The sequence below is a fragment of the Panthera onca genome, chromosome C2 (assembly GCF_046562875.1).
Source record: "Panthera onca isolate mPanOnc1 chromosome C2, mPanOnc1 haplotype 2, whole genome shotgun sequence".
In the NCBI taxonomy this organism is placed as follows: Eukaryota; Metazoa; Chordata; class Mammalia; order Carnivora; family Felidae; genus Panthera; species Panthera onca.
Genome location: NC_138347.1, coordinates 146,484,113 through 146,510,221, shown reverse-complemented (window position 1 = coordinate 146,510,221; position 26,109 = coordinate 146,484,113). Strand labels below are relative to the sequence as shown.

At 43.7% G+C, this 26,109-nt stretch overlaps 1 protein-coding gene and 1 long non-coding RNA gene across 3 annotated transcripts in view; one reads left to right on the top strand and one right to left on the bottom strand.

The window, feature by feature from the left end:
- Nucleotides 1-26,109, bottom strand: part of TGFBR2 (transforming growth factor beta receptor 2) — a 91,741-nt gene that overhangs the window by 51,866 nt on the left and 13,766 nt on the right. For both annotated transcript variants that reach the window (XM_060638451.3, XM_060638450.3), the window contains exon 2: nucleotides 1,949-2,117. In XM_060638451.3, the coding sequence (XP_060494434.1) occupies nucleotides 1,949-2,117 (169 nt within the window). The remainder of the gene's footprint in view (nucleotides 1-1,948; nucleotides 2,118-26,109) is intronic.
- On the top strand, nucleotides 14,225-23,521 carry LOC132682988 (uncharacterized). Its single transcript, XR_009611978.3, has 4 exons — nucleotides 14,225-14,543; nucleotides 20,432-20,590; nucleotides 22,196-22,302; nucleotides 23,060-23,521. It is a non-coding gene; the product is annotated as an uncharacterized LOC132682988 (long non-coding RNA).

Below are 26,109 nucleotides of genomic sequence, written 5' to 3'. Positions count from 1 at the left end.
AGATTGGAATTTCACAGCGACTCGATTCACGTGCCATCAGTGGGGCTTGGACCACAGGTCAAAATATCTATCAGATGAGCCTGTCTGGGGTCGCAGAAGTAAGCTCTCATGTCACGGTGGAGATTCAAGTAAAGGTGATCAGCAGAGACCAGATGCCAAGGAGGAAGCTTTGAGGCCGTAACAATCAGGTGCCTCAATCTTTCCTGCATTAGACTCGATGGGTGGTCCCCCAGCCTCCCCTGCACTTTGACTCCTCAGACGAGGAAGCCTGTTTTGCTGGTAGGAAACCACAAGTGTGAAAATGTTCACACTTACACTGCAGGCCGATCCCTTGTTCATTTGACGGATCCTCCTTCTGCCCTTCAGAATTACGGAGAACGAGTTTATTATAGTTTCCCCTTGAGCGGCCATCCAACGTCTCTCAACAGAACCCGTGTCTTCTCTTTACTGGACTCACCACGTCTGATTGTGAGGAACAGCTGACACATCACAAGCTTCCTAAGCCCGCAAGCGTACCGGCCCCTCTTCCTCTGAACACGATCTTTGTCAAAACCCCTTTCGCAAAGACGGTGCTCAGAACTGGACCTGATGAGGTTGGCAGGTAGAGCAAGCCTTCACGACAGCTACTGGCTGTTAACATTCTTGGAGTTCTTAAGAAACTCGTTCATCCCCTGGTATGTATCGAAATTTGCAAGCTTTTCAGATCTATCATCAAGGCTAACCGTATGTGGTCTGGAGAAAGTCTCAAAAGACTTTTTCTCCAAGAGGCGGTGGGGTGGGTGGTGAGGGGCGGTACAGGGAGACATTTGGGTTTATCTTCTCATTCGCCGGGATGCCGGGGTGGCTCAGTCGGTTAAGCGGCCAGCTTCGGCTCAGGTCATGATCTCACACGGTCTGTGAGTGCGAGCCCCGCGTCGGGCTCTGTGCTGATGGCTCAGAGCCTGGAGCCTGCTTTGGATTCTGTGTCCCCCACTGCTCTCTGCCCCTCCCCCACTCGTGCTCGGTTTCGCTCTCTCAAAAATAAATAAATGTTAAAAAAAACTAAGAAAATAGATAGATAGATAGATACAGATATTCTCATTTGCCAACTGCCCAGGAAACACATAGGTTACTTAAGAAAAAATTGGCTGACAAATTTAAAACATCAGAGTAAGTCTGCAAATGCTATATTTCATTAATGAATTTATACATTTTATAAAAGAGGACTCTTTTAATCTCTATTTTCCTTTTAGCTCTTGCTCTTACTCCCAATCCCAAACTATGAATGAATCAAAGGATTTATGAGCACCGTGTGTGTGTGTGTGTGTGTGTGTGTGTGTGTGTGTGCGTTGAAGGGGGAATGAGAATGAGAGAGAGAGAGAGAGAGAGAGAGAGAGAGAGAGAGAGAGAGAGAGAATATGAAGGGAATGGGATCTAAGAAACAAGCAGTTCTGATCCCAGAGCAAGATGGATTATGTAGCCCAGTGGTGCTGTGAGTAACATGGCCAGGACTCCTGACTAATGAATGGGCTGTTTTTCTGGTTCTCCTAAGAACTTCCCTGTTTTTGACAAGGTCTTGCCTCTTTACACAGCCACCTTGCATCCCCTCTCCTCCCATAAAACAAGACTGACATTGCCTCACAGAAACAAAGCTCCTGGTATCACTCTGGGGTACCGAGCGGGAGGTTGTCAGTTAAAACGACAAGTGGCAGATGTCTCTCCTTCATACAAGGAAGGGGTCCCAGACTTATTGTAAATATTTAAGGCCATCTTATACACTGTCACACCCACACGTAAACAGATCCACAGCGGTGTGTATGTATCTGAAAACATACGGAATATCTCTGGAAGGGAGGCTGCCTGAGGGAAAGGGACAAGTCAGGGGGCCAGGGGACACCCTGACTTTACGCACGACAGCGCGCATCACTTAGGAAAGAGAGAAAAGGCAGATGTTTAGAGGCCACCTTACCAGACGGCCAGACAGACTTCGTGTGGCCTCTCGCAGATAGACGTGATGCTGCAGTTGCTCAGGCAGGATTTCTGGCTGTCACAGGTGGAAGATCTCACGTCACAAAATTTGCACAATTGCGGAAACTTGATGATACCATTGTTGTCGGTGACCATCATGCCATTGTTAACTGGGGAGGGAAAAGCAAGACACGTTAAATGAGTATCTAACTGCTAGGCAGCCTGCCAGCGAACCCCTGGTGATGTGTTGCAATTTCGAATGAAATAAAAGAATGCCTTTATGTCAGATCAGACTTTCCTTCACACAGGCGATTCGTAATGAAAGCCATTTCGGGGTGGTGGTGGCCGGGGTGGGGGGACGTCTGAGTAACTTCTTGATTTTGTCAGTGGTTACCTAAGGCACTCGATCTACAAACAATCATTCCATCCAGAAACAGCGAACTGATCAGTCTACTGCATAGTTCTGGGTGCTGGAAGCACAGAGAACACTACCTTAAGGAAACCACCATTTAGCTGAGTAGATAGACAAGGAAACAAATGAGGGTAGGGTAACCCAAAATAGAAACACAGAAGATACAGGATCCTAATGAGGGCCACCACTTAGATGGGTCGAGAGAGGTCACAATGGGGCAGAGTTGTGCGGTACAAAAGCGTGTTGGCCAACTCAGAGGGCAGGACACTGCCGTCGTTGTCCTCACCTGCATGGGAAGAGCTACAAGGGCGTTCTTTGAAAGAGACTGGTTCTAACTTCTCCCCGTTGCCTTGAAGGAAATCAGTTAATCGACCAACACGGACCGTCTCTGAGATAGAATCCCCAAAATTGGCAAGGCTCCAGGCGCCGGAGTCTTGCGGGTGAGTGAAAGGTGAGTTCTACCTCAAGAATCCACCACCTGCTACCTCTCTGACTTTAGCCACCGCCACACCCCACCAGCCCCTTTACTCCTTACTCGCTACCTTTTAAGACACACAGGCCTTCCCCGGAAGAAGCCAAGTTCCTTCCTCCCCAGAGCCTTTCACTTGCTACTCCCTTTGTCTGGCTTTTTGTCACCTTCCTGGTCTCCAGTTAATGTGACCTCTTCATCCTAAAGCGACCCACAAGTAACTACCACAGAATTCTGTTGTTATCTCCTGCACAACCATCTCAGTCCCTTACTTGCTTACAATCTATCCACCAAGATGCAAGCTCCGTGAGCTTTCATCTGCCCTGTTTACACACTGTATCTCTAGTGCCAAGAAGACGACCTGCTACATAGAAGGTATCCAAAGTATTTGTCAGATGACTACGTGAAGAATGAATACACAAAGGACTAACTATAAGAAGTTCACGTTTGACTCTGTGTATCAAGTGGGAAAGGATACATAACTTCTTCCTTCAGACTGGGGGGTGGCGGGTGTGATTATACATGCGATATTCATTCACAGTCATCAATAACATATTGAAGACAGACCGTTCTTTGCAAGACACATGCTGCATGTTAACAGACCATTAAAAAGGGGATAACACTACCTTCCCCTTATTTTTCCTGCATGAGATCCATTTCTCCTGGCAAAAGTGGAAGTTCAATGGATGAGTTTGAGAGTCAAGAGAAGGAAAACAAGGCTACTGCAGGTTGGGGGAGGAGGGCGCCTGGGTGGCTCAGTCGGTTAAGCGTCTGACTTCAGCTCCGGTCATGATCTCACAGTTCGTGAGTTCGAGCCCCACATCCGGCTCTGTGCTGAGAACCTGGAGCCTGGAGCTTGGAGCCTGCTTCAGATTCTGTGTCTCCCTCTCTCTCTGCCCCTTCCCCACTTGTTCTCCCTCCCTCTTTCTCTCTGTCTCTCAAAAATAAATAACATTAAAAAAAAATTAAAAATAAAGACAAGGCTACTAGGCATTTGGTCAACAAACATGAACTCAGAGACACTCATCAACCGGACTAAGAAAGATTAGGTGCCTAGACCACCTGTAGCACCATAACAGTCACTGGCCGTTAGGAAGCTGGGAGGTACGTTTCTCCCAGGGATCGCCCTTGGAAAGGCCTGAGGAGAGCCTCCCCATCTCCTCCCCGTGTCAAGCATGCTCCTGCCTAAAGCCAGAGGAACGACTTCATCACCCACCCCCTGTCTCTCCCTGTCCCGTGAATTTCAGATTTCTGTCATCCACACTTTGCCACGAAACCCTCTTCATCACTTGGGCATAGCACCTGTTTCCTGGGTCTCTAAAAATACAAACATATATAAATTTAAGATTTGCTTTCTTGTGGTAACATTAAATATAGAAGAAGAAGAAGAAAAAAAAAAAAAAACCAAACCCATTCATCCCTCTCAGGCCTCAAGTTCATTTCAGGAAGTATATTTTTAGGCAACAAACTATTTTGAAATTTGTCTCCCAGACCCAGAGCTCTATGCTAAGCTAAAAATACAGGCTAAAATGCTTTCTGAACCTTGTGTTCAATTTGGGACTAACACGACAATGAATATATATATTTGCAATAGTTAGATTTGGATCTATTTATGAAATAACTAACTTAACCCTTTAGATTTCCCTATAAGACATTTGTAAAACAACAAAAAGCTGGGGCATGTTGTATTTATGTGATATATTTTTTTTTTTTTTTGGTATAGAGTATGTTTCAGACAAACATGCATTTGCCAGAAGCTTTGTTCTTTTTAAATATAAAATGAAGCCTCCATGAAATGGAATTAAGCCTTCTAGCATTTTAGGATTTTAGCCTGTATTAGCGGTTACCAACTTTGAGGGCATGTTAGAATTGATCACCTACGGAGCTTTTCAAAGATAATGAGGCCCAGGTCCCACCTCCAGATACACTGATTTAATTATGCTGGAAGGCAGCCTGAGCATAAGGATTTTAAGAAGCTGCCTGGATGATTCTAACGTGCACCCAAGGCAGAGAATCCTGACCTAGAATTAACTGAAAACAACATGACCGGCGCAAAACAAAACAAACAACCCTCCCACCACACACGCACACACACTTGCGCACACACACACGCACACACATACACACGCACACGCACATACACACGCGCGCACACACACACACACACACACACACACACACACACACACAACTTCTGTGACCGTAATGGAGCAGCCCCTCCATAAAGCCGGGAGTACCAGCCCCTAAAAGGAGTCCTTCTCAGGGATGGCTAGTGCTTTTCTAACACAAGCTAAGAAGTGTGAGAAAAGTCAGGAGAGGAGTGCAAACAGTGAGTCCACTGTTGGAAGCCACCAGGGCAGCCGTAGACCTGTTGACAAGTAGAAGGGCTTTAGATCTGATGCCTACAAAGCACAATCAACAGTGAAGACACCAAAGAGGGCCATCAAAGAAGAGAAAGGCTAGAGAAGGGCCGCCAAGCCACGCAGCTCTGGGGGGTGGCATTCCGACCGCAGTCTGTAAAAACGGGGCCCCTGGAGACAAGCAGGTCTACAAAGCCGGCTGCCTCGGCAAGACCCAGAAAGGGAAGGCCTTTGCAATGAACCCTGGGAAAAAGGCAAACAGCCAGCTTCACTCCCTACTTGGAGGTACAGGGGTGAGTGTGTGTGTGTGTGTGTGTGTGTGTGTGTGTGTGTGTGTGTCGGGGGGGAAGGGACAGTTTACAGTGGGGATTCATACACATCAAACACCTACTGTGCACCAAAGGATGTAAGTTATCACATATCGCGTCGTAAGTACCCAGTGAAGAGGCCTCATCTTTCTCTTTATTATTGTAAAAGCGACCACTGCTAAGGTGAACAGACTTTTTAAGCTTGAGCAGCTGTTTTTTATGTTTTTGTTTTTCTGAAAAATTTGAAAGCCTTTACCCGGGGCATATTCACTATAATTTCTTGCCCTCCCTTCTCCAGCCAGCCACTCCCTATTCACTGACCTCAGGAGGCTCCCTACCTTGACAACTCCAGCCAGCCAGTAAGCATCAGCCTCTGCTTTAAGCCAGTGTTCTCCCTTGTGAATACGTGTGCTGGTGGCATAGAGCGAAATGTAAGGGGCAAAGCTTCTCTTAAGCTTTGTTGGAGGTCATCTAGTTTTGCTAAAAACTTTATGAAGTCACTCTGAAGAGATGGGGGAGACATACTTAGGAAGTTTTGGTTATCATTTCAGAGGGCTGACTTACAGACTCCCTGAAGACCCACAAGCCCCCCACCGCCGAAGATTCCAAGGACTAGCCCAGAGTCCTCAAGAATCACCGATAGCACCCTAAGTAGCACACCGCTAATCAGAGTTGGGGGGGGCTCCTGGAGGGGGGGTGCAGGAAGGGCCCTAGTGGCTATTCACCGCGTGCATGATTCCATCTGTGCACTACAATCAACAGAAGAAGTTACCATTTGCAACCTCAGGTATCAAACATCTTATGTTTGTGAATACGTGTTTGTGAAGCCAAAGTAATGAAAGGTGAGTGGATCTATGTGAATCGCCAGGGACAAAGATATTACCCTAAACACCACAACAAAAGCCACCTAATTAACCCCACAGTAGACCCTAACCAACTTCCAAATTACTTCCAATTCGGGTTAAATTACCCTCCTGCATCTTTAGTTAATATGTTCTCATATTAGTGAACATTTTTAGTGTCTCTATGCCCTCTGTGCACAGCTGACCATCTTCAGGGAATTTTCTACCCATACCAGGCAAATCAGCTATTCATAATGTCCCCCAGAAAGAGGTTCCAATAAGAACATCTCTCACCTAGAAAGTCATTCGCTAAAGGAAGTGAGCCTGGGTAGCCTCCTTCAGCATATGATGGGGTCACATGGCACGCCGCATTTCACTTCTCTTCAAACAAACCCATGAGTAATACCAAGACCTTCAGTCTAGGTCATACTGTCTTCCTCATTTTAGGGCACATTTTCCCCAAACTCATTGCCTGGAGACACAAGTTCCAGGTCTTGAGAAATGAATTGAGTAAAAGCTTAGCTGTGTCTATTTCTGGAACAACACTGTTGTCTTTGAAGGTTAGTGACGAGCAGCCTAATAAGGCTTAGACTTATTCCAGATAAATATTAGATATGACTATCGGACAGGAATTCTTAGTCCGTTATCTTTGGAATGATGTCAACTATTAACTGAAGTACTAGGTGAAATCTCAAGATTCTACACAGAATCTTAAACACTTTGCCAGAAATGCACTCCCATATGTTTGAATTCGTGCATCTATCTCTTGTTGCCTAGTGATGTGTTTTGGGGGGCACCTAAGAATGAATTCGTTCTACAAACACCTGTGAAGGTCTTGTTTAGTGCTATTTATTTCAGAGCAGGACCACTAAAATTGATACAATTACCTGCAGCATCTCAAAGAATAATCCATGGCAACTGGTGAACACAACTCCACATGCTTCTGAGAAGTGCTTCTCAGATGTTACGGTGGATACAAAGATTTGGGGAATATGTTTAAACCCCCAGTTGTGGGATACTGTATTGGCTCATGCAATTGTGGGGCTTGCAAGTCCAAAATTTAGAGGGCAGGCCAGGGCTTGGAAACCCAGGCAAAAATGAATGCTACAGCACTGAGACAGAACTTCTTCTCGGGGAAACCTCTTCTGCTCCCAAGGCCTTCCAACTGGTTGGATGAGGCCCAATCACATTACCCAGGGTAATGTGACTGGACTTAAGAGTCAACTGATTACAGTTGTTAATCACATCTGCAAAGTACCTCCACAGCAACACCCGGGTTAATGTTTGATTGAAGAGCTGGGCCCTGTAACCTAGCCAAGTACTCATTAAACTGAGCATTACAGGTAGAAACTGAGACCGTTCCCAGATTCTGCTGATGCCGCTGGTTCACGTGTTGAGGAGGAAGGCTAGGGGGAACCCAGTTTTGGCCTGGCCATTATTTCCCCTTCTCCACTCATACTGGATCCAGCAAAATTAAATGCCGTTCCTCACCTTTTTTACAGGCGTGTCTCATCTTACAGTTCTTTCCATCTGCTTTTCTCTTGAGTCTGGCCTCTTAAACGATCACAGGCCCAGAGGCTCTGATCACCATATGGGCCCAGAATTGAAAGACTTGTTCTCTGAAAGAAGGTTTTTAATTGCAGTTGGCATTTCGGAGTCAGACACTGAGGCGACCATCTGGCAGACAGCCGCCATGGTCTGTGATGCTGGCAACAAATGCCCCACGGCCCCCGAGACCAGGTGGGACAAGTGTATTGGCCCGTCACACACGTCCTCCCTCCAGAACAAAGCAGCAAGTCAAGCAGCCTCAGAGCAGGCCCTTCATAACTCTTCACGGAAGAAAGACGTTTCCAAGGGAAGAAAATACTTTGGCCTATCACTAGAAACAAACAAATAACACCTCGTGATTAAGTCGAAGATATTTTAGGAATATTTTTCTTCTCTACAGCATAGCTGGAAATCGTAACACAACACAATACCTTCTATTTTAGTTTAAAAAAAATTTTTTTTTAACGTTTATTTATTTTTGAGACAGAGAGAGACAGAGCATGAACGGGGGAGGGGCAGAGAGAGAGGGAGACACAGAATCGGAAACAGGCTCCAGGCTCTGAGCCATCAGCCCAGAGCCTGACGCGGGGCTCAAACTCACGGACCGCGAGATCGTGACCTGAGCCGAAGTCGGACACTTAACCGACTGAGCCACCCAGGCACCCCCTATTTTAGTTTTAAAAGTATTTTAACCGCCATTCCCTAAGTAATGGTAAATATCTGGAGAGCAGGGGAGGTGGGCTCTTCTTCAAATGATAGTCCCGCACGGTCTCTGAAGGACCAGGATGAGTCCTAGAGAAACCATCACTTAGTTAACTTGGAGACCAGAGTATGGGCAGGAAAGAAACAGAGACAAGTGGCCTGAATACATCAATTCTTTTCGTGCAAATGTTCTATGATAATACTTTTAAAAAACCTTCCAAGGATGACCGAAACAATACTCGAAAATCTCTCTGAAATGGCGGAAAAATCATTCTGGTCAAAAACGTAATAAGAAAAGATGTATCCTTTCACATTGAAATTGCCTACCACATGGCCAACCTTTAAGGATCTGTCAAGCGTCTGTGATATTCTCCACATCCCAAGAGATTTAAAACAAACATCTGCCCTCCTGGGGCTTACCATCTAGTTGGAGAAGCAAAATTATCAAATGTAACTGACTTGCCTTTAAATGCAGGCATGAGGTCAAAAAAAGGAGAGAGACTGGCACAGGAATACCCAGTTTTATGGGGGATGGGGGGTGGGGGGTGGGGGGTGGGGATCGGTCCTTGAAGAATGGGTGGCTTTGGCAAGGGAAGGACAAAAAGGCACTCTGCGGGGCGCCTGGGTGGCTCAGTCGGTTAAGCGTCTGACTTCGCCTCAGATCATGATCTCATGGTCCTTGAGGTCGAGCCCTGTGTTGGGCTCTGTGCTGACAGCTCGGAGCCTGGAGCCTGCTTCGGATTCAGTGTCTCCCTCTCTCTCTGTCCCTCCCCCGCTTGCACTCTGTTTCTCCTTCTCTCTCTCTTTCTCAAAAATAAATAAATATTAAAAAAAATTTAGGGGCGCCTGGGTGGCTCAGTCGGTTAAGTGGCCGACTTCGGCTCAGTCCGTGATCTCACTGTTCGTGGGTTTGAGCCTCGCATCGGGCTCTGTGCTCACAGCTCAGAGCCTGGAGCCTGTTTCAGATTCTGTGTCTCCCTCTTTCTCTCTCCTCCCCCACTCATGCTCTGTCTCTCTGTTCTCAAAAATAAATAAACATTAAAAAAAAATTTTTTTAATTTAAATAAAGGCACTCTGGGCTGAGCAAATAGCTCAGACCAGGAGAGTCTGAGCAGAGATGAGATCTCTGAAGACAGAGAATCATTCATCAAATAGGCATCCTGCATTTGAGTGGCACATGCATGTTCTGGTGTGTATGCTATTCACAGGACTGGCTCGATCAAGTGAGATTTACAAAAGGCAAGGAGAGTTGGGAAGGCAGAGCAAAAGCCCCGGGACCAGAAGCACAGGAGGCAAGAACTGAATCTCAGACGTAGTCTGCCTCCTCTCATAATAGAAATATTCTAATCTAGGAATGAACTGAAGAAACTCCAGGCCTGGTTTAAAAACTTAAAAGTCAGGGGCTGGCAAATAAACTAATGAATCTGGACAGTTGTCAACCATCTTAATAAAACTCCAGCCTAAATTCACTAAAAAGTAGGTAACTGTGAATAAATAGGAGAGGAGGTGTGTGTGTGTGTGTGTGTGTGTGTGTGTGTGCGCGCGCGTGCCTGTGTGTGTGCGTGTGTGTTCCCTCCCTTTTTGACTTGTTCAGTGGAGGAAGTTAGCTTTGAAGGTTTGGGTTTCTTTATTTTTTTTTTTCTTTAGCCTTTTTGGCTAAAATGAGTCGAATTGTTCACTATGGATTGTTTCAAGGAAACTGCATAAACCAATGTAGGAACTTGTATTCACCAAACAAATAAACGAAGGGATTAAGCTATGTTTCAAAGGGATTAATCCAATAGGGCATTTTACATTGAAAACTTGACTGTACCTCTAAAGGAGGATTTTAAAATTCTGATTTACAGGGAGCTTTTCAAAAGCCACATATAGACTAAAACAAGTTGCCGCTGAATGGAAAAGTGATTGGCATTGTCTAGTGACAAACATAAAATAACTGAGCTGGAGTTTGATTGCAAACTTCTCAACTGAACACTCCCCAACCCCTATAGTTCCAAATAGCTCCCAACATGCACACTCTGTTTTCTTGCTTAGCCCTGAATTTCTTGGATCACTGAGGATGAAGTGCAGCTTGAGTTCTCCGAAAACACTTGCTGCATTTGCTTTTTTTTTTGGGGGGGGGGGTGGTGGCGGGTATATGTCCCAGAATCAGGCCACATATCAGGTGACAAAACCCACACATTTTAAATGACTCTTGCAGATGGAAATATCTATATTACTGCCAAAGGCAGTATTTCCGAATACTAGAATTTTTGCCACAAAGAGCTGAAAAACTCTTAGCTCTCTCAATCATCTTCTTTAATGTTTAACAGGGATCTAGTAGAAAAACAGCCCCCAGAAAGCTGGGCAGGGGTGAGCAGTTGGCAACAAATGCCACTGTCCACACATGGCAATTTTAGTTTACCATTGAGAAAGCTGATTTTCACAGTGTGTTTATCTGGCAAAATCTTAACTCTAGAGACTTTGAAATGAGCCAACACCAGGAGAATGCAGGGGCTGGGGTTGAGGAAAAGAGGAAAGCAGTTGAATAAATTAAGCCACAACAATGCAAATGGGATACTATACCAAGTGAAGGAGTACAATTTGACACCATTTCACATACTGTCAAAATAACTATTCTGCTGGGAAATGCTTTAAAGTTAGTTGGTGCTTTATGTAAAGTAATAGTAACTGAGAAAACAATTCTCCCTCAGTTGATGTGACTTGGATGGTATACCGTGACAACAAGCAAAAGCACCCAGAGATTATTGCAAATAAATATGATTAACTCTCTTGGTGACAGTCAAAACAGCATTGGTAAGTAGCCTGGCAGAGGCACCATAATGAGCACAGGATTTATGGAGTGCTATAGCATTCCAACTCAACTCAAATAATTACCAGAAAAATTAGCCGACATAAGCAAACATGCATTACCTATCTGCTTTGTGAGTGGATATAAAAGCCTTATGGGGGCGCCTGGGTGGCTCAGTCGGTTAAGCGTCCGACTTCGGCTCAGGTCATGATCTCACGGTTTGTGAGTTCGAGCCCCATGTCGGGCTCGGTGCTGACGGCTCAGAGCCTGGAGCCTGCTTCGAATTCTGGGTCTCCCTCTCTGTCTCTTTGCCCCTCCCCCACTCATTCTCTGTCTCTCTCTCCTTCAAAAATAAACATTAAAAAAATTTTAAAAAAAGAACTCTTATGGAAACGGTGGACATTATGAGACATAACCCTTTCTTTTCAAGATGCTTACAGTCCTGTAGGGAACCAAAAAAAAAAAAAAAGTACTTGTATGATTTTTATCAAAAAAACTTTGGAAATGGAAAGGCTCTTCAGTTTTGTGAAGTATGTGAAAATACTGGTCAAAGCAGATGATTCAGAGGCTCATGCTCTGGAAAAGGGCTGGAAATACGATAGCACTCAGGTGAAGCACTTCTTTAAGGGGTGAGGTTCGAGATGCTTGGTTTCTGACACCCAAATAAGCTGGGAGTAGACCAGACTGACAGACATTAAAGCAGGGATTGCATGAGCCACATAGAGTCCACAGATGTGTTCCGTTTGGCCTAAACTCTTTTCTTTTTAAAATGTGAACCAAGTGAGGCTCTTAGGTAGCTCAGTAGGTTAAGTGTCTGACTCTTGATTTCAGCTCAGGTTATGATCTCATGGTTCACGGGTTCAAGTCCATGCTGTGCTTGACAGTGTGGAGCCTGCCTGGGATTCTCTCTCTCCCTCTTTCTCTGTCCTTCCTCACTCTCTGTCTCTCTCAAAAGAAACAAACAAACGTAAAAGAAATGTGAACCAAGTTTTCTTTTAAAAAAAATTTTTTTAACGTTTATTTATTTTTGAGACAGAGAGAGACAGAGCATGAATGGGGAAGGGTCAGAGAGAGGGAGACACAGAATCTGAAATAGGCTCCAGGCTCTGAGCTGTCAGCACAGAGCCCGACATGGGGCTCGAACTCACAGACTGCGAGATCATGACCTGAGCCGAAGTCGGACGCTTAACTGACTGAGCCACCCAGGCGCCCCCCAGGTTTTCAAATTAGGATATTTCACAGGAAAAGCTGGATTTCCAACTCTAACTAAGACAATTAAAAGATGGCGTGCCTGGGTGGCTCAGCTGGTTGAACATCCTACTCTTGCTTTCAGCTCAGGTCATGATCCCAGGGTCATGGGATCGAGCCCCCACATCCAGCTCAACGCTGAGCATGGAGGCTGCTTAAGATTCTCTCTCTTGCTCTCCACCTCTGCTCCTCTCCCTCACTTGTTCTCTCTCAAATAAATAAAATGAAAAACAAAAAAGAAAATTAAAAAGATGTGGCAACAGTGGACCTACAGAGTTGCCATGACAACAGTCAGACGTTAGCTAGTGAGGGGTGGTAGGCCCTTGAGGTGGTTCGAGTACCCACTGGCTGGCTTGCCACTCACTGCTGCTCCCTCACGACTCCTACCCCCTGCCCGGCCCCTGCGGCCACCTGAAGTTTTACCATTAATGATTTTTTTAACATATCTGTTCAACTCTAACATTAGAGGTTTAACTGGAAGGCCAAAAACTCACGTATAATTCTCTAATATGGTCATTTTCCAATGTGTATTTGATTCACTAACGTGGACACTCACGTTTCAAGAAAAGGAAAATTTTCTACTTTAGAAATCGGAACTGTATGGGAGAATAATAATAATACTAGTTATTTCTACACCATTTATTGAACGCAGATCAAATGCCTAGTCCAGTACCAAGAGTGAGGATTATTTCGTTTGCTCGTCACAACCACCATGGCATTTTGTCATCACCATTTCACAGATGGGGAAATTAAGGGTCAAAGAGGTGAAATGACTATTCAAGGTCAATGAGACACAGCTAATGAGAAACAAAGCCACAAGTCACATGAAAACCCTCAGCCTCCCCGACACTAGCAGTGTGACAGATGTACCCATTGTAAAGGTTCCTGAGAAGCACTTAACAGTCCCTCCAGCAGAAGGCAAAGATACTGAGTGTGGCCAGAAGTAGCAGAGGGGGTCATGTAGGGCCAGGGGAGCAGCACGTTTCTTAGAAAAGAGCTTTGGTTCTTTGTAATTCCTTTGCTTATTTTAGGAGACATATAGAATCACAGTCAGCTTGTGAAGTCCAAGGGTTTTAAGGTCAAAGACTTCAGAGTTCAGGATCTGCCACTATTAAGGCTGTAGGACCAAGGCAAGCCACTTCTTGAAACCCCCTTCTCTTGGTCAGTGAAATGGTACTCTCTAGGGTCAGGATGAAGTGAAAACACGCTTGAAGTACATGAGAAAATCATCTGGACAATAAAAAGTGCCACACAAGCACTCTGGTTAGAAAAGTAGCACGGCATGCAAACACTCTCTCACAAACGAAAATTACAGGAAAGGCACAAGATAATTAAAAGTCTGGTAAATCTATGCCTCCTCATCACCAGAATGCAGCAGTCTGATGACCTCTACAAAATATTTCAGGAAATTTGAGCGAATAGACAAATTGAAATACGGTAACGTTTTGTTACCAGCGACCTGGAGCCAAAGCTTCCAAGAGATCTAACGGAATCAATCACTGTTTGATAACAAAGCTCCCAAGAGTGCTTTGGATCTTTAAACACCCTTCTAGAACCAAACCATCTGGTTTTAAAATACTGTTCAGAACCAGCTTAGGTCTGGCAATTAGGTAGTAACTGGAGGATCGAGTTCGATTTTCAAATCCTCTGCTGACCCTTGCGCCACATTCAACATGAAGAGCTGATCTCCCTTGGCTTTGAGGCACTTCGTGTGTCATTTGGCAACATGCTAATAAAATTAGTGAATTTGACGGGCAGCCATGGGGAGGCAATGAGGCGCCTTAAGATTATGGAATTCTGAAATGTTGAAATGAAGTTATGTTTGGCCTTCTTTCTCAAGGAAAAACCCAGCACAATGTGATTCACAGCTGATGAGGAACATGGAGAGGAATATAAGCAACAATTTTCCTAGATTTGTAAGTATCTATCTAGTTAAGAAGCGTTCTGTGTCATTCAGATACACGGAAAGCAATATTCCTTAATCTCTTTTCCTCGAAGCCGTTTCCTCATGTACAAATTAATTATGTGACATTGCTATACAGTTTCCCCTCGAGGAGAATTCACGCTGGGAGTAGACGCGGGTTGCAGCAGAGAAGACACTGAACTAACTGTGCGCCTGGCTTTGCGTTCTTGGGCAACTACCCAACCACACTGTGCCCATCCTCTGACCGGTCAAATAGGTGGGCCGAACACGACGATCTTTAAGTCCCTTTCGTTTTGGAAAACACTCACAGTTCAACCCCCAAGAGTCAAGAAACCTGAATAACTCAGACGTGCCTCAGCACTGACCTGGCAGTCCTGGTTAAGCAGAATGAGATGCTATGTTTCAGCTTATAAGAAAAAACGGCTTCAGGACTATCAAGCGGTGTGATTTCAGTTTTGCTCTCTCTGCTCCTTGAGAAACCACACTCTCTGCAACTTTGGGAGGTCCACATCCCCCACTAATACTCAGGCTTAACCCCGATCACTGAAGCTGATCCATCTTGCAGGAACAAACATTTGTGCATCCCGAGGTTAGAAGGAAGGAAAATTATGTCAGATGACAAAGGATCACTTTCCATTCAGCCCGTGTAGGCATTTCCTCTAATTTTATGGGGGATGTGGAGGAAATTCTGGCTTACAGCACAGACATTCACTCTAACCATTTAAAAAAAACAACCTTCAGCATTAGAAACATCTCTGTTTACTCTGAATCCATTTCTGGGCTCAGCTTGAATGATAAGTAATAATAACATGTATAATTGTACAAAAACATCCCATTACTTGATCTATGCCTTGACTGTGTCTGGCAAGTGGCTATGAGAGATTAGATTATTGCTTCCATTTTACAGAAGAGGGAACTGTTTAAGTAGCTTGCTGAGGCTGGCAGGCAGCAGGATATCAGCATCATGAGGTCAGGGACTATCATCTGTCTTGTTCCAAGACGGACAGCCTCGGCCCAGGGTCTGTCACAGAACAGGGCTCAATAAATGTGGAATTAAAAGCCAAAATTCAAAACCAAGCTCCTTCTACTAGGCCATCTATTTGAGGCTGAATTTTCCCTCAAATGAAAATTAAGGCAAAGAAACATGGTCGATTTTAAGAAAATGAAAGTAACAACCAGTTCTGGTATGGTTTCAGCATTATGTTTAAAACTGTGACCCCCTTGTAAAAGATTCTGGGGAGGCTCTTCATTGACTAGCAGCTGCCAAACTGCCTTCGACTAGTTGGCACGAGAAAACTAAAGGGTGCGTTCGGATTCACTTTGGTTTCTAAGATAACAACAAACACTTTGAAGCCTCCCTTCATATTTTTCAAGGAGAGGAAGTGAAATAAAAAAAAAAAAAAAAAAAAAGAAATACGTTTTAAGCACTGGGAAGCCTTCAAGGAGGGACATCACAGGGTAGGAAATTTGAAATGAATTCTGAGAATCTGCTCTTGAACCGAGCAACTCTGTTGCTTTCTCGCAATACAGTTGGATGAGAAGGTGTGGGGAGGGTTTATGCCTTTCCTGGGTATTCCTCACCCTTGTCATTAATGCCATTCACAGTAAACAGCATACAGGGCTCTCGTAAGGTAAGTAGCTGTGATCTGTATGATGCTGTCCTCCGATAGGTAACAAGCCCACTGCAGTTGGTGAGAAGAGAGAACAGCCATTTACCAGAGGATATTGTTTTCACTGTTGTCAACAGGCTGTGGCAGAGTCAAGATAGATCCCAGCAGTCATTTCAGTACAGAAAATGAGAACCACGCCCACAGTCCTTGAGGGCTCTTCCCACTGAGTACTGGAATACAGCGGGCTCCTTCCATCTATGGGGACGGCCATATTTGCATACGGCAATAACATTTACTGCTAGGGCTAAGTGTGGAATAAGTAACTTCCACTTTGAAATGTTCTGAATTATCTTTGACTGGGAGATCAAATTACGACACCTTTTAGTTCTTTAGAAGACTTTTTGTGCCAACTCCCATAGGCAGCTAACTTCTGCACCTTGGATTTGCCCTCGCCCGCCCCCCAACTCAAATAATCTTATTCATTAAACCTAACTAGTGCTGGAAACTACCTAATGGAGTGAGCGGCAAGATGTGTAAAATGCTGCATGGCCCCAGTGGTGACCGAGAAAGCACATTTTGACTACATTTCACCGACTCTCAACCATTTCAGTCTAATCTTTTTACCAACACCAATGGGGTTGTGGACTGGCTTCATTTCTTGAGGAGTCCAATGTAAAAATGTGTGTCTATAAGTGTAAAAAAAAAAAAAAGAGAGAGAGAGAGAGAGAAAGAGAGACCAGCAAAGATGAGAGACCACGGGGAAACCGAGAGGGTGTGAAGAGATAACAAGCACGCTCTGGTTTTAGGGCATTTGGACATACTATTCCCTCCACCTAGAACATTCTGAAGATAGATGCCTTTTTCAGATAGGAATATGGTAGCCCTTTTCTAAAATTACACTCAGCCATCAGCCTCTGCTCCTTACTCTGCACTTATTTTCCCAACATATTAGTAAAATCCTGTTTCTAGCTGGAGCATAATGGTCTTTGTTTAGTTCACTGCTGTCCTCTAGAATCTTCAACGCTGCCTGGCACATAGTAGCTGGCATGCAATAAACACTTGTTTCCACTTTTCCATTTCCCTGCATCCTGCAACACCAAGTTTCACATCCCTTCCTTAGGTTCCCGGAGAAAAGTTCTACTGTTTCTGACAAATTCCTCTTATTTGTTAAAAAGTAAATGAATGCGTATTTGTAGCTGTGGGACAAGGAATAAAGATACACTCACAGAGGAAAGAAGACAATAGAAAAAAAAAATTGGCATGTTGAACCCAGAACCCAGGTGCGGAGAGTGTGAATCGTCTGTGCAGTGTCTAAAACAATAAAAAATAAAAAGCTCAAGATTTCAGTAATCAAAGTTAGCAGTATAAAGAAGTTAGTTCAGAGGTCAAGAGAGTTTCCTTCCTGGGAAGAGCTCGTTCATGAAGGTAGAGGACCACGGGGCACCCAAGACAAGATGCTCTTGTCAAGGCACGTTGTTCTGAAGTCGAGGGCTCGGTCTGGAGCTGCGCTGTGTAATATGGTAGTCAGAAGTCCACGCGGCTTTCTAAATTTAAATTTAAATAACTAAACTAACACACGTAAATAACTGAAGCTAAATAAAATCATATATTCACTTTCAAGTAGCACTAGCCATTTTCAAGTGCTTCATAGCCACATATTGCCAGGATAGATCCAGAACATTTTCATCACAGCATAAAGTTCTATTGGACAAACACTGATCTGAAGAAATCCTAACAGACCTGGGCTCCTCAGCTTCCAGGGAGCTCTGAAATCAGAAGCTACAAGGGACATGGAAGGAGAAGTAGGGCAGAGCCAGAAAAGAAGTCCCAGGGGGAAGAGACTGGCTTGGACGTCGTTTGTAATTAATGGTCCACCCTGACTTCCTTTTTTTTTTTTTTTAAGCTTATTTTATTTATTTTGAGAGAGAGAGAGAGAGAGAGAGAGAGAACACACGGGAGAGGGAGAGAGAGAATCCCAAGCAGGCTCTGATTTATCAGTGCAGAGCCCAATGCGGGGCTCGAACTCACTAACTGTGAGATCATGACCTGAGTGGAAATAGGAGTCGGATGCTTAACCAATGGAGCTACCCAGGTGCCCCAACATTCCATCCCGACTTCTTAAGGGACGTGTTATATATGAAATGATTGGCTATCTGCAGTATTACTGCTGAGGTAGGGACAGGAGACAATTAGGGACAGGGACTAGATCTCCTCAGTAAACCCATAAGCCATGAGTGGCAGCAACAGAAGGTCCCAGAAGTGAGAAAAATGGACCAAACTAGGTTTGCAACAAGCTGAAACCTGTAGAGGCTCAAGTCAGCTGGCACGACCTCTCAAAATGCAAATCCCTGTGCCTAAGATAAAAGACTGTTTAAAAAAAAAAAAAAGTGAGGCTCATCTGACTCCTAAGGTATCAAGTAATTCTTATTAAGCCCCATTTCAATGACTGAAACATAATGCAGAGCCGAGGCGCACAGATTGAGTTTCCAGTCAAAGCCTACATAAGCCTAAAGCAAGGAAATTAACATTTTAGAAAAAATACTGGCTTCTTTTCCAAGGTTTTTTGGAGGGTTTAAGTCACGGCATGCCAAGTAAGGCTGAGTTTCTAGAAGAACGTAGCAGAGAGGTGACCGATGGCGGAGAGAATTTATTCACAGGGGAAAATCCCAATGCCCTCAGGGAAAGCCACCTTGCTAGACTCTTCTGATGGAAGCTAAATCTAATTAAAAGCATTCCTCCAGGGCAAGTTTTCTCCTTGGAGATTTCTACCTGCCTCTTTAACTTCTCTTTATCCAGTATTTCCAGGAGGAGTTTGAATGTTTCATAATCCCTACCGCTCCACAGGCATTGACGTTAAGCACATTTTTTTCTCCCACAAAATAATACTATCTTTATAGCCCTTTTAAGGTTAAAACTAAAAACACAGATGATAAAAGAGGCCCCGGCTGGATCCTCCTAGAACAAAGTATTATAATTAAAGCGTACTACACTAAAGAGTATTTTCGTAAACATTAGAATATCATATATCCAAGACAGAAACAGCCTACAATTCCAAAGTACAGGACTGGAAAGGTATAAATAATGTAATCTGCCTATAATTATAGGTGCTAAGAAATTATCTGATTGTGCTTCATCAGAGGACTTGAAGGGAATGAGGATTTTAAGGATATTCTATAACTGTTCTGTCCATGATGGAAGCCAATAGCCACAGGCAGTCATTTACATTTAAGTGTAACTGAGATAAAATAATATTTAAAACCCAGTTCCTTAGCTGCACTGGCCACACTTGAAGGCACAGGTGGCTAATGGTTAGCACAGTGGCGAGCACAGACATTAGACATTGTCACCACCGCAGAAAGTTCCAGCAAACAAGTGCTTGCTCTCTAAGAGGGCTATACAATTTGTCCCAATGTTGTCATGGTGATTATGAAGTAAAAAGCTCCCTAAATACCACATTTCTGAGCTATTGGCATCGTTCTCCACTCTAGTAAATTCCTTGCAGTGGTTTATATACGTTGTCCAATCAATCCAACCTCCCTAGTCTCAAGCCCATTAAAATGGCATTAGATATAATAAAAGTATTCCATCGAGGCTCTACCCAACTGAAACTCTAAATTCTTCAGATTTCTAAAAGTATGAGGCATATGTTTGAGATACTTGGGGTGTGAACACGTCAGGAAAGCATCTATAAGTGAGGTCTGGCAAAAGAAAGTGCCCCCCTGCAATTAATGAATCTGTGCCCCTGTTTGGTTTGTTCATACCTCATTCCAGAAGAGTCGGCAGACTACTTTGTATGGAGCGAGATCAGCACAGAACCTAAAGATAAGGTGGAGACAGTCGAGGTTCTGCGATGCTTAAGAGCTTCCGCCTATATCTTCTGAGGTCCAACGAAAGAACTGTTCTTTTTTTTTAAAAAACCATTAAGTGCCGGTGATGACACCCTAACCCTGATGTGGGATCAGAATCCAGAAGGGTGCAGGTGCTGACCAGGTGCACAGGCAGGTTGGGATGGGTTCCGCTGTCCTCTGCTAGCTGCAGAGGCATCAGAGGAAAAGAGAAGAAAGGCATTCACAGCCTTCCCATAACAAACGTCTGGCCTGGGGATGGTTCGATTACGTCCCTGCTTACAATCTGCCAGTAACTCGGAGAATTAAGCCCAACTACATGGCCTGGCATTTAAGGCCCCGATGATCTGAGTATCCTTCTGCTGAACGACGTCTTATCAGAACCCCTATGATATGTTCACCCTTTCTTCCTTCTCCACCCCCAGCGTGTCCACCTCCGCATAAGATCTACCATCCCCAACATGGTCTGCCCAGGCCTCAGAGAGAGGGCAGCGCCTCTCCCAGCAGCTGGAAAGGAACTCAGAGAATGGCCTCTCCAAGGACACCTGGCATCTGACACCCTCCCCAAGGAGAGGCCCAACTCAGTGAGTGTGCCGACTGTCCGCTCTGGAGGGTGGAGTCGCTCGGGAGAACAGGAAGAGTCCTGGGTGTGGTTGCTGGGTATACACTGCAAGCAGGCATCCCCCCAGCTTCCCTTGGTTCCCTTGAAGCAGGTGCACAAATACAACCACTGAGGAGGGCCCAGCGCTCCGATTCCTTCGGCCTTGGTTTTTAACCACCTGTACGGTGAGACAGGCTTTTGGATGGGTGTGTGTTTAACCCCACTCTGCCAATGAGTTTCCAGAAGTAAAGGGATTTTGATTCTCCCCTCATTCTCCAACAAAGCCTTGCCCTTATTTGTTAATACTGGATTTAGAGTCAGGAGTCATAAATGGTACTACTTTGTGGCGGGACATTAAGTGAACGCCTCGACGTCTCTGTGCAAATTCTCCATTTGTAGAAATCAGTCTGTCTCAACCTGGGTTCCACAACAGAATCATCGGGGGATCTTTTAAAACAATTATCGATGCTCGGGCCCTCCACCAGGGCGAATGCATCAGAACTTCAGGCGTTTGGCTCAGGCACTGGGATTATTTTAAAAGCTCCCCATATGATTCTAATGTGCAGCCGGAAGTAAAAAAAGTAAATACAGCTCAGGAAAGGATTTATTGTGTATGGAGTGAAGAGCTAAACAGGAACAAGCTCAGGGGTTAGAGATAGGGAGCAAGGCAGTCCGCGAGAGAGGAGGGCCTGCCTGCAAACCATGCCTCTCAACTTGGCCTGGCTGCGGGGAAAGTCGCAAACTGCATTATTAACAGAACATTTTTATCAACACACACGGGTTGGGTCAAACCCAACCCAAGTGATTTTCTTATGTGACTCAAACTCCAGTAATGTTTTGGGATAGGGCAGGGATCGTAAACATAATCGGTCCCAAGGCATTTGGTTGCTGTTGTACAAATTCTCGCTTGGAAGGTCATTTTTATTTATTTTTTGTTTTTCTTTTTTTAATGTTTATTTATTTGTTTTGAGAGAGAGAGAGAGAGCACGAGCAGGGGAGGGGGGAGAGAGGGAATTGTAAGCAGGCTCCACACTGTCAGCAGAGAGCCCCACGCCGGGCTTAAACTCACAAACCGTGAGATTGTGATCTGAGCCAAAATCAAGAGTCAGACCCTCAATCAACTGAGTCATCCGAGCCAACTGAGCCAGGCACCCCTGGAAGGTCATTTTAGGTTAAGTTTTTAGTAGGGATTTTACATATTCCTATGTTTTTAAAGGGTGGAAATCCTTGGTCAATCACCAAGAGCACGAGTTTGAAGGGAGATCTGTTTGAAGACCTAAGGGGCAGGTTTCCGGAGAAAGCTGAATTTCTAAAGGGCTTTGACTCCACAAGGCAAAATGAATAATGACTTCAAAAAGTCCAACATAAGAAAGTGTTATCTCCTTTCAGATGCACTACCAAAGGAGTTAATAAGATAAATAGCTCCTAGATCAGAGTTCGCGGTCGTGGACAAGTTTTTCCTTCAGATAATCACAAAGCTAAACAGATAGAACACACAAAAAAATAAGTTTTAAGTCAATATAGTCCTACAGCTTAACTTCTCTTCCTTGTCTCTGTGGTATATTTTCTTTCTTATTCCATTTAACAGATATATACTGAGTACTATCTCACCAGATCTGAAGAAGGATCGCCTCTGAAATGTTCAAAATTTGAATATTCTTCTAAATACAGTTACATCTGCCTTAACAGGAATCGGTATGCACAAATTACCATTTTTAAAAGGATTATATAATAGGTAGTATTCTAGAAGATTTACTATGAAATCCCTTTTAAACAAGAAGTACATGAAAAGTAACACTGAAATCCATTCTAATTTGAAGAAGATCTGATTCTAATATAAATTCATGAACCCAGTCATTACTTAAGGAAGATCATCTTTTCTAGGAAATTTTCCCAGAGATGGAAAGATCAGAATAATCCTTAGTCTCAAGTCCACTGGAAAAAAAAAAAAGAAGAATGGTAGAAAAGAAGAGAAAGAAGTCCATACTATAGTGTGGGAGCTGATTTGATTTGTTTCCTTAACCAAAATTAAGTAAAACGACATCATGACTCAACTTCTCTTTTTATGTTGTGGGGGAAATGACATTTCTAGAACAAATTGCAGGCAAGCAGGAGTGTCCGTTAGCTTTGTGTAGCTTGCAAGCTGAGTGCAGTTTCTGCCAATCAAGGTCATTCTTTACCATATCCTTTGAAAATGTCAGTCAAATAAGTCGGCTTTGCTACTCCTCAAGATAGAAGCTACTGTATACAAAAGTAATTTATTTTTTTCCTTTTATTTATGTATTTATTTATTTAAATAGTTTATTGTCAAGTTGGCTCACATACAGTGTATACAGTGTGCTCTTGGTTTTAGGGTACAAAAGTAATTTAGGGTATCCAGAATACTGGATGCCTGTGTTTCTTGTGTTCTGCCAGTCAAAACAATCTTGTTCTTCTCCGTATCTTTACTCAGACATTCATCTCTAAGAAGTTCTGGGAAAGGAAGCCAAGGACAATACTTGACCTCTATGCCTATATGGTGAAGACACACCCTTCCTGTGTGATTATGGGAAGCATCCCAAAACTCTGAAGACGAGCACAACTACAAGACTGTGGCAAAGCCATAGTCTTTTATAAATGGCGACATGTGCCTACTGGCAATGGTGATATAACCCTCGGGAAGGCAGACCACATGGTGTTTAAGAGAACTGCCCTACAAGAAAAGGAGAACAAGAAAAATAACTCATTATATAGCTTCAGCTCTAGGAAGACCGGTGACAAAACCCTCAAAGAAGTGTATCTTGAAGGAGGGTATTCGCCGGTCCCAAATATGGTTTCCAATTTTTGAGGCAAAGAACAAGGCTTCTGATGTCAATCCTACGATCCCGTCTTCCTCAATTTGGCTACTGAAAGATAAAAATATGATAGGACCATAGCGTTTGTCTCACATTTTCTTAGAAATTAAGCAGCCAGGGGTACGATGACTAAAAGATGGTAAAATGACAAAAACACACACTTGTGATGCTTTACAAGGCCTTAGATGGTTTCATCTTTCTGGGCTTCCATTTCCATATTATTGGTAAAACAGGGTAATTATACCCACTCAGAGGGTCGTTTCCAAAATGAAATATGATATCCAGGTGAAACTCTTTTACAGATAATAAAGCACTCTATTAACATAAGGGATTATTTGAAAATCATTATAACCAGACATGGTCAATATGTTTTCTTCAAAGTTATCAGACTAGACTCTTTTCCCCACTGGTACTCTTTCCCCCGTAAGTCTCAGAACTCATAAAGTTATTCAAATCACTGCTCTTTTCTGTTTTCCTGACACTAGGTTTTTTATCTGACTGGACAAGCTGGCAAATGACTATTTTTACGATGTTTGTTGTGCTTTTCATCTTCATTTAACAGCTATTTGAACAACAAAAGACATTTTCCGTGTTCCCAAGAGATATGCACCAGGGAGGGCTGTGGGCAGAAATGTTCACCACAAGCAGGACGTTCTACCGCAGCCCTGGTCACTGCTGATAAAGGTCACACGAGTGGCTTTCAACCAGCACAATCATCAGCTGCTCACTCTGATCCCTTCATTTTCCCCTAACTTCAAAGACACTTCAATTCAGAGAGCACGAGTGCCAAGGTGGCCTCTATGGTCACTTTGTGTAACAAGGGAAGTAGATTTAAGATCAGGGACACAGGATCAATCAGACATTCAGGGGCTCCCTCTAAATACTCCTTTATTATTATTATTATTATTATTAACTGACGTATACTCAACATACAATATTGTATTAGTTTCAGGTGTACAACACAGTGATTTGACAATTATATACATTATCAAATGCTCACCATAACTCACCTTCACGTACGTTTTACTAAAGTACTGATTGTAATCAAAACAGTACTTTGTATCAGAGCTCACAGTGAAGATTCCCTTCCCAGAACTTAAAGATGAATTACAGAACTCTCTATGAAAAGAGAGAGAGAAGAAGAAAGCTGTTTTGATTAGCAGAAGATGACTAACAGAGGCATCTAACATTTAGTCAATTGCTTTTAAGAGGAGTTATACCTTGAGGAGTAACAAAGCCAGTGAGCTCCGAACAGAGTTAACTGTAGCTCCAACAGTTATCCAACAAGTAAACATGAAACTAGTAGGAAACTAGATTCCTTCCTTGGCCCTGAAGATAAGTATTTCATTAATAAACTGGTAACGGGAGACGCTCTGAGTTTGACAAAATGCTTTGCACAGTGCTGCATAACCGATTATATAATTGCCACAAACATCCTCACCAACTTCATCGTCAAAATCTTGAAAGATAAAAGGTTTTCAGCAGTTTTGAAAGCTAACCAACATCCATCAAATTAAAACCATTTCCTGTAAGTGCGACGGAATATTAAGACATAAAATTCTTATTTCATCCCCCTTTCTCCCTAGATAGAACAGAAAGGGCATTGCTAGCCATGCCTAATGTTATGAACTCATGGGTAGCTCCAAAATTTCCCTGGAGGAGGGGGGTCTATGGGTGACAATCCAGCTGGAAGAGAGCTAGGGGCCATGTCTACAGCCTTTCCAGAAGGTACAGCCAGGAGTCATCTTTGCAATATGGGATGTCCTCCCTTGGGCAGGTGGAAGGGTGTTTTCGGACACTCTCCATTGCACTAAGACTCCTTCATTCAACTGTCCCTTCCCCAACTATCCCAATGGCAGGAGATAACCCACAATTCATAAAAATGAAAGGCAGGAGTGGCAAAAATAAATAAATAAATAAAAACCTGTCCTGAGTCTGATGGTATTATGATTTCCTTTATGACTTTTTTTGGCTTCTATAGTCACAACACGTTGGGCCCTCTACAAAAGATTCACACACAAGAGGATAAATGAACCAAAGGCGGTCGGTGACGGATGGAAAAACAACAGGCTATAACACCCACAGACTACAGCTCCCCCAAGTTCACAGAAACTAAAGACCGAAGACAGGGGATCCTCCACTGCAAAGAGCAACTTACACGCATCAGATGGTTTAAAATTTCCCACAAGCCCAAGGTTCCCTCAAGGTGGCAATAAATGACAAGACCACTGATGACACGCTTGGTGGTGAAAGGGTCAACAGTCTAGAAAAAAATATTTAAATTTATATAAAAAATATCTATAGTTAATATTATAGATATAGATCTATCTCCATCCCATCTTGGATTTATAAGCAGTTTCCCTGGTCTTTAAAAGTAATAAATTCTAAACAGCAACTACCTTTCTCAGTGAGAATACACACTGAGTGCCAGGAAAAATCAGACAGAAGGTTCTCCCTCAAAGAATTTTCATTCTAATAAGGGGCACATAATACAGCCAAGAGTAGCTTGGCCACCAAAGCCACCTGAGTGTGGAAGCCAGGCCTGTTAGAGAGGCTGCAAAGAGGAGAAAGAAAGGAGATCTGACGGGATAATAAACTGAAAACCCAACAGAGGGAGTGGCATTTGGTCAGGCATTATTTCAGCATGGTGGAGGTGTTGTAGGACATG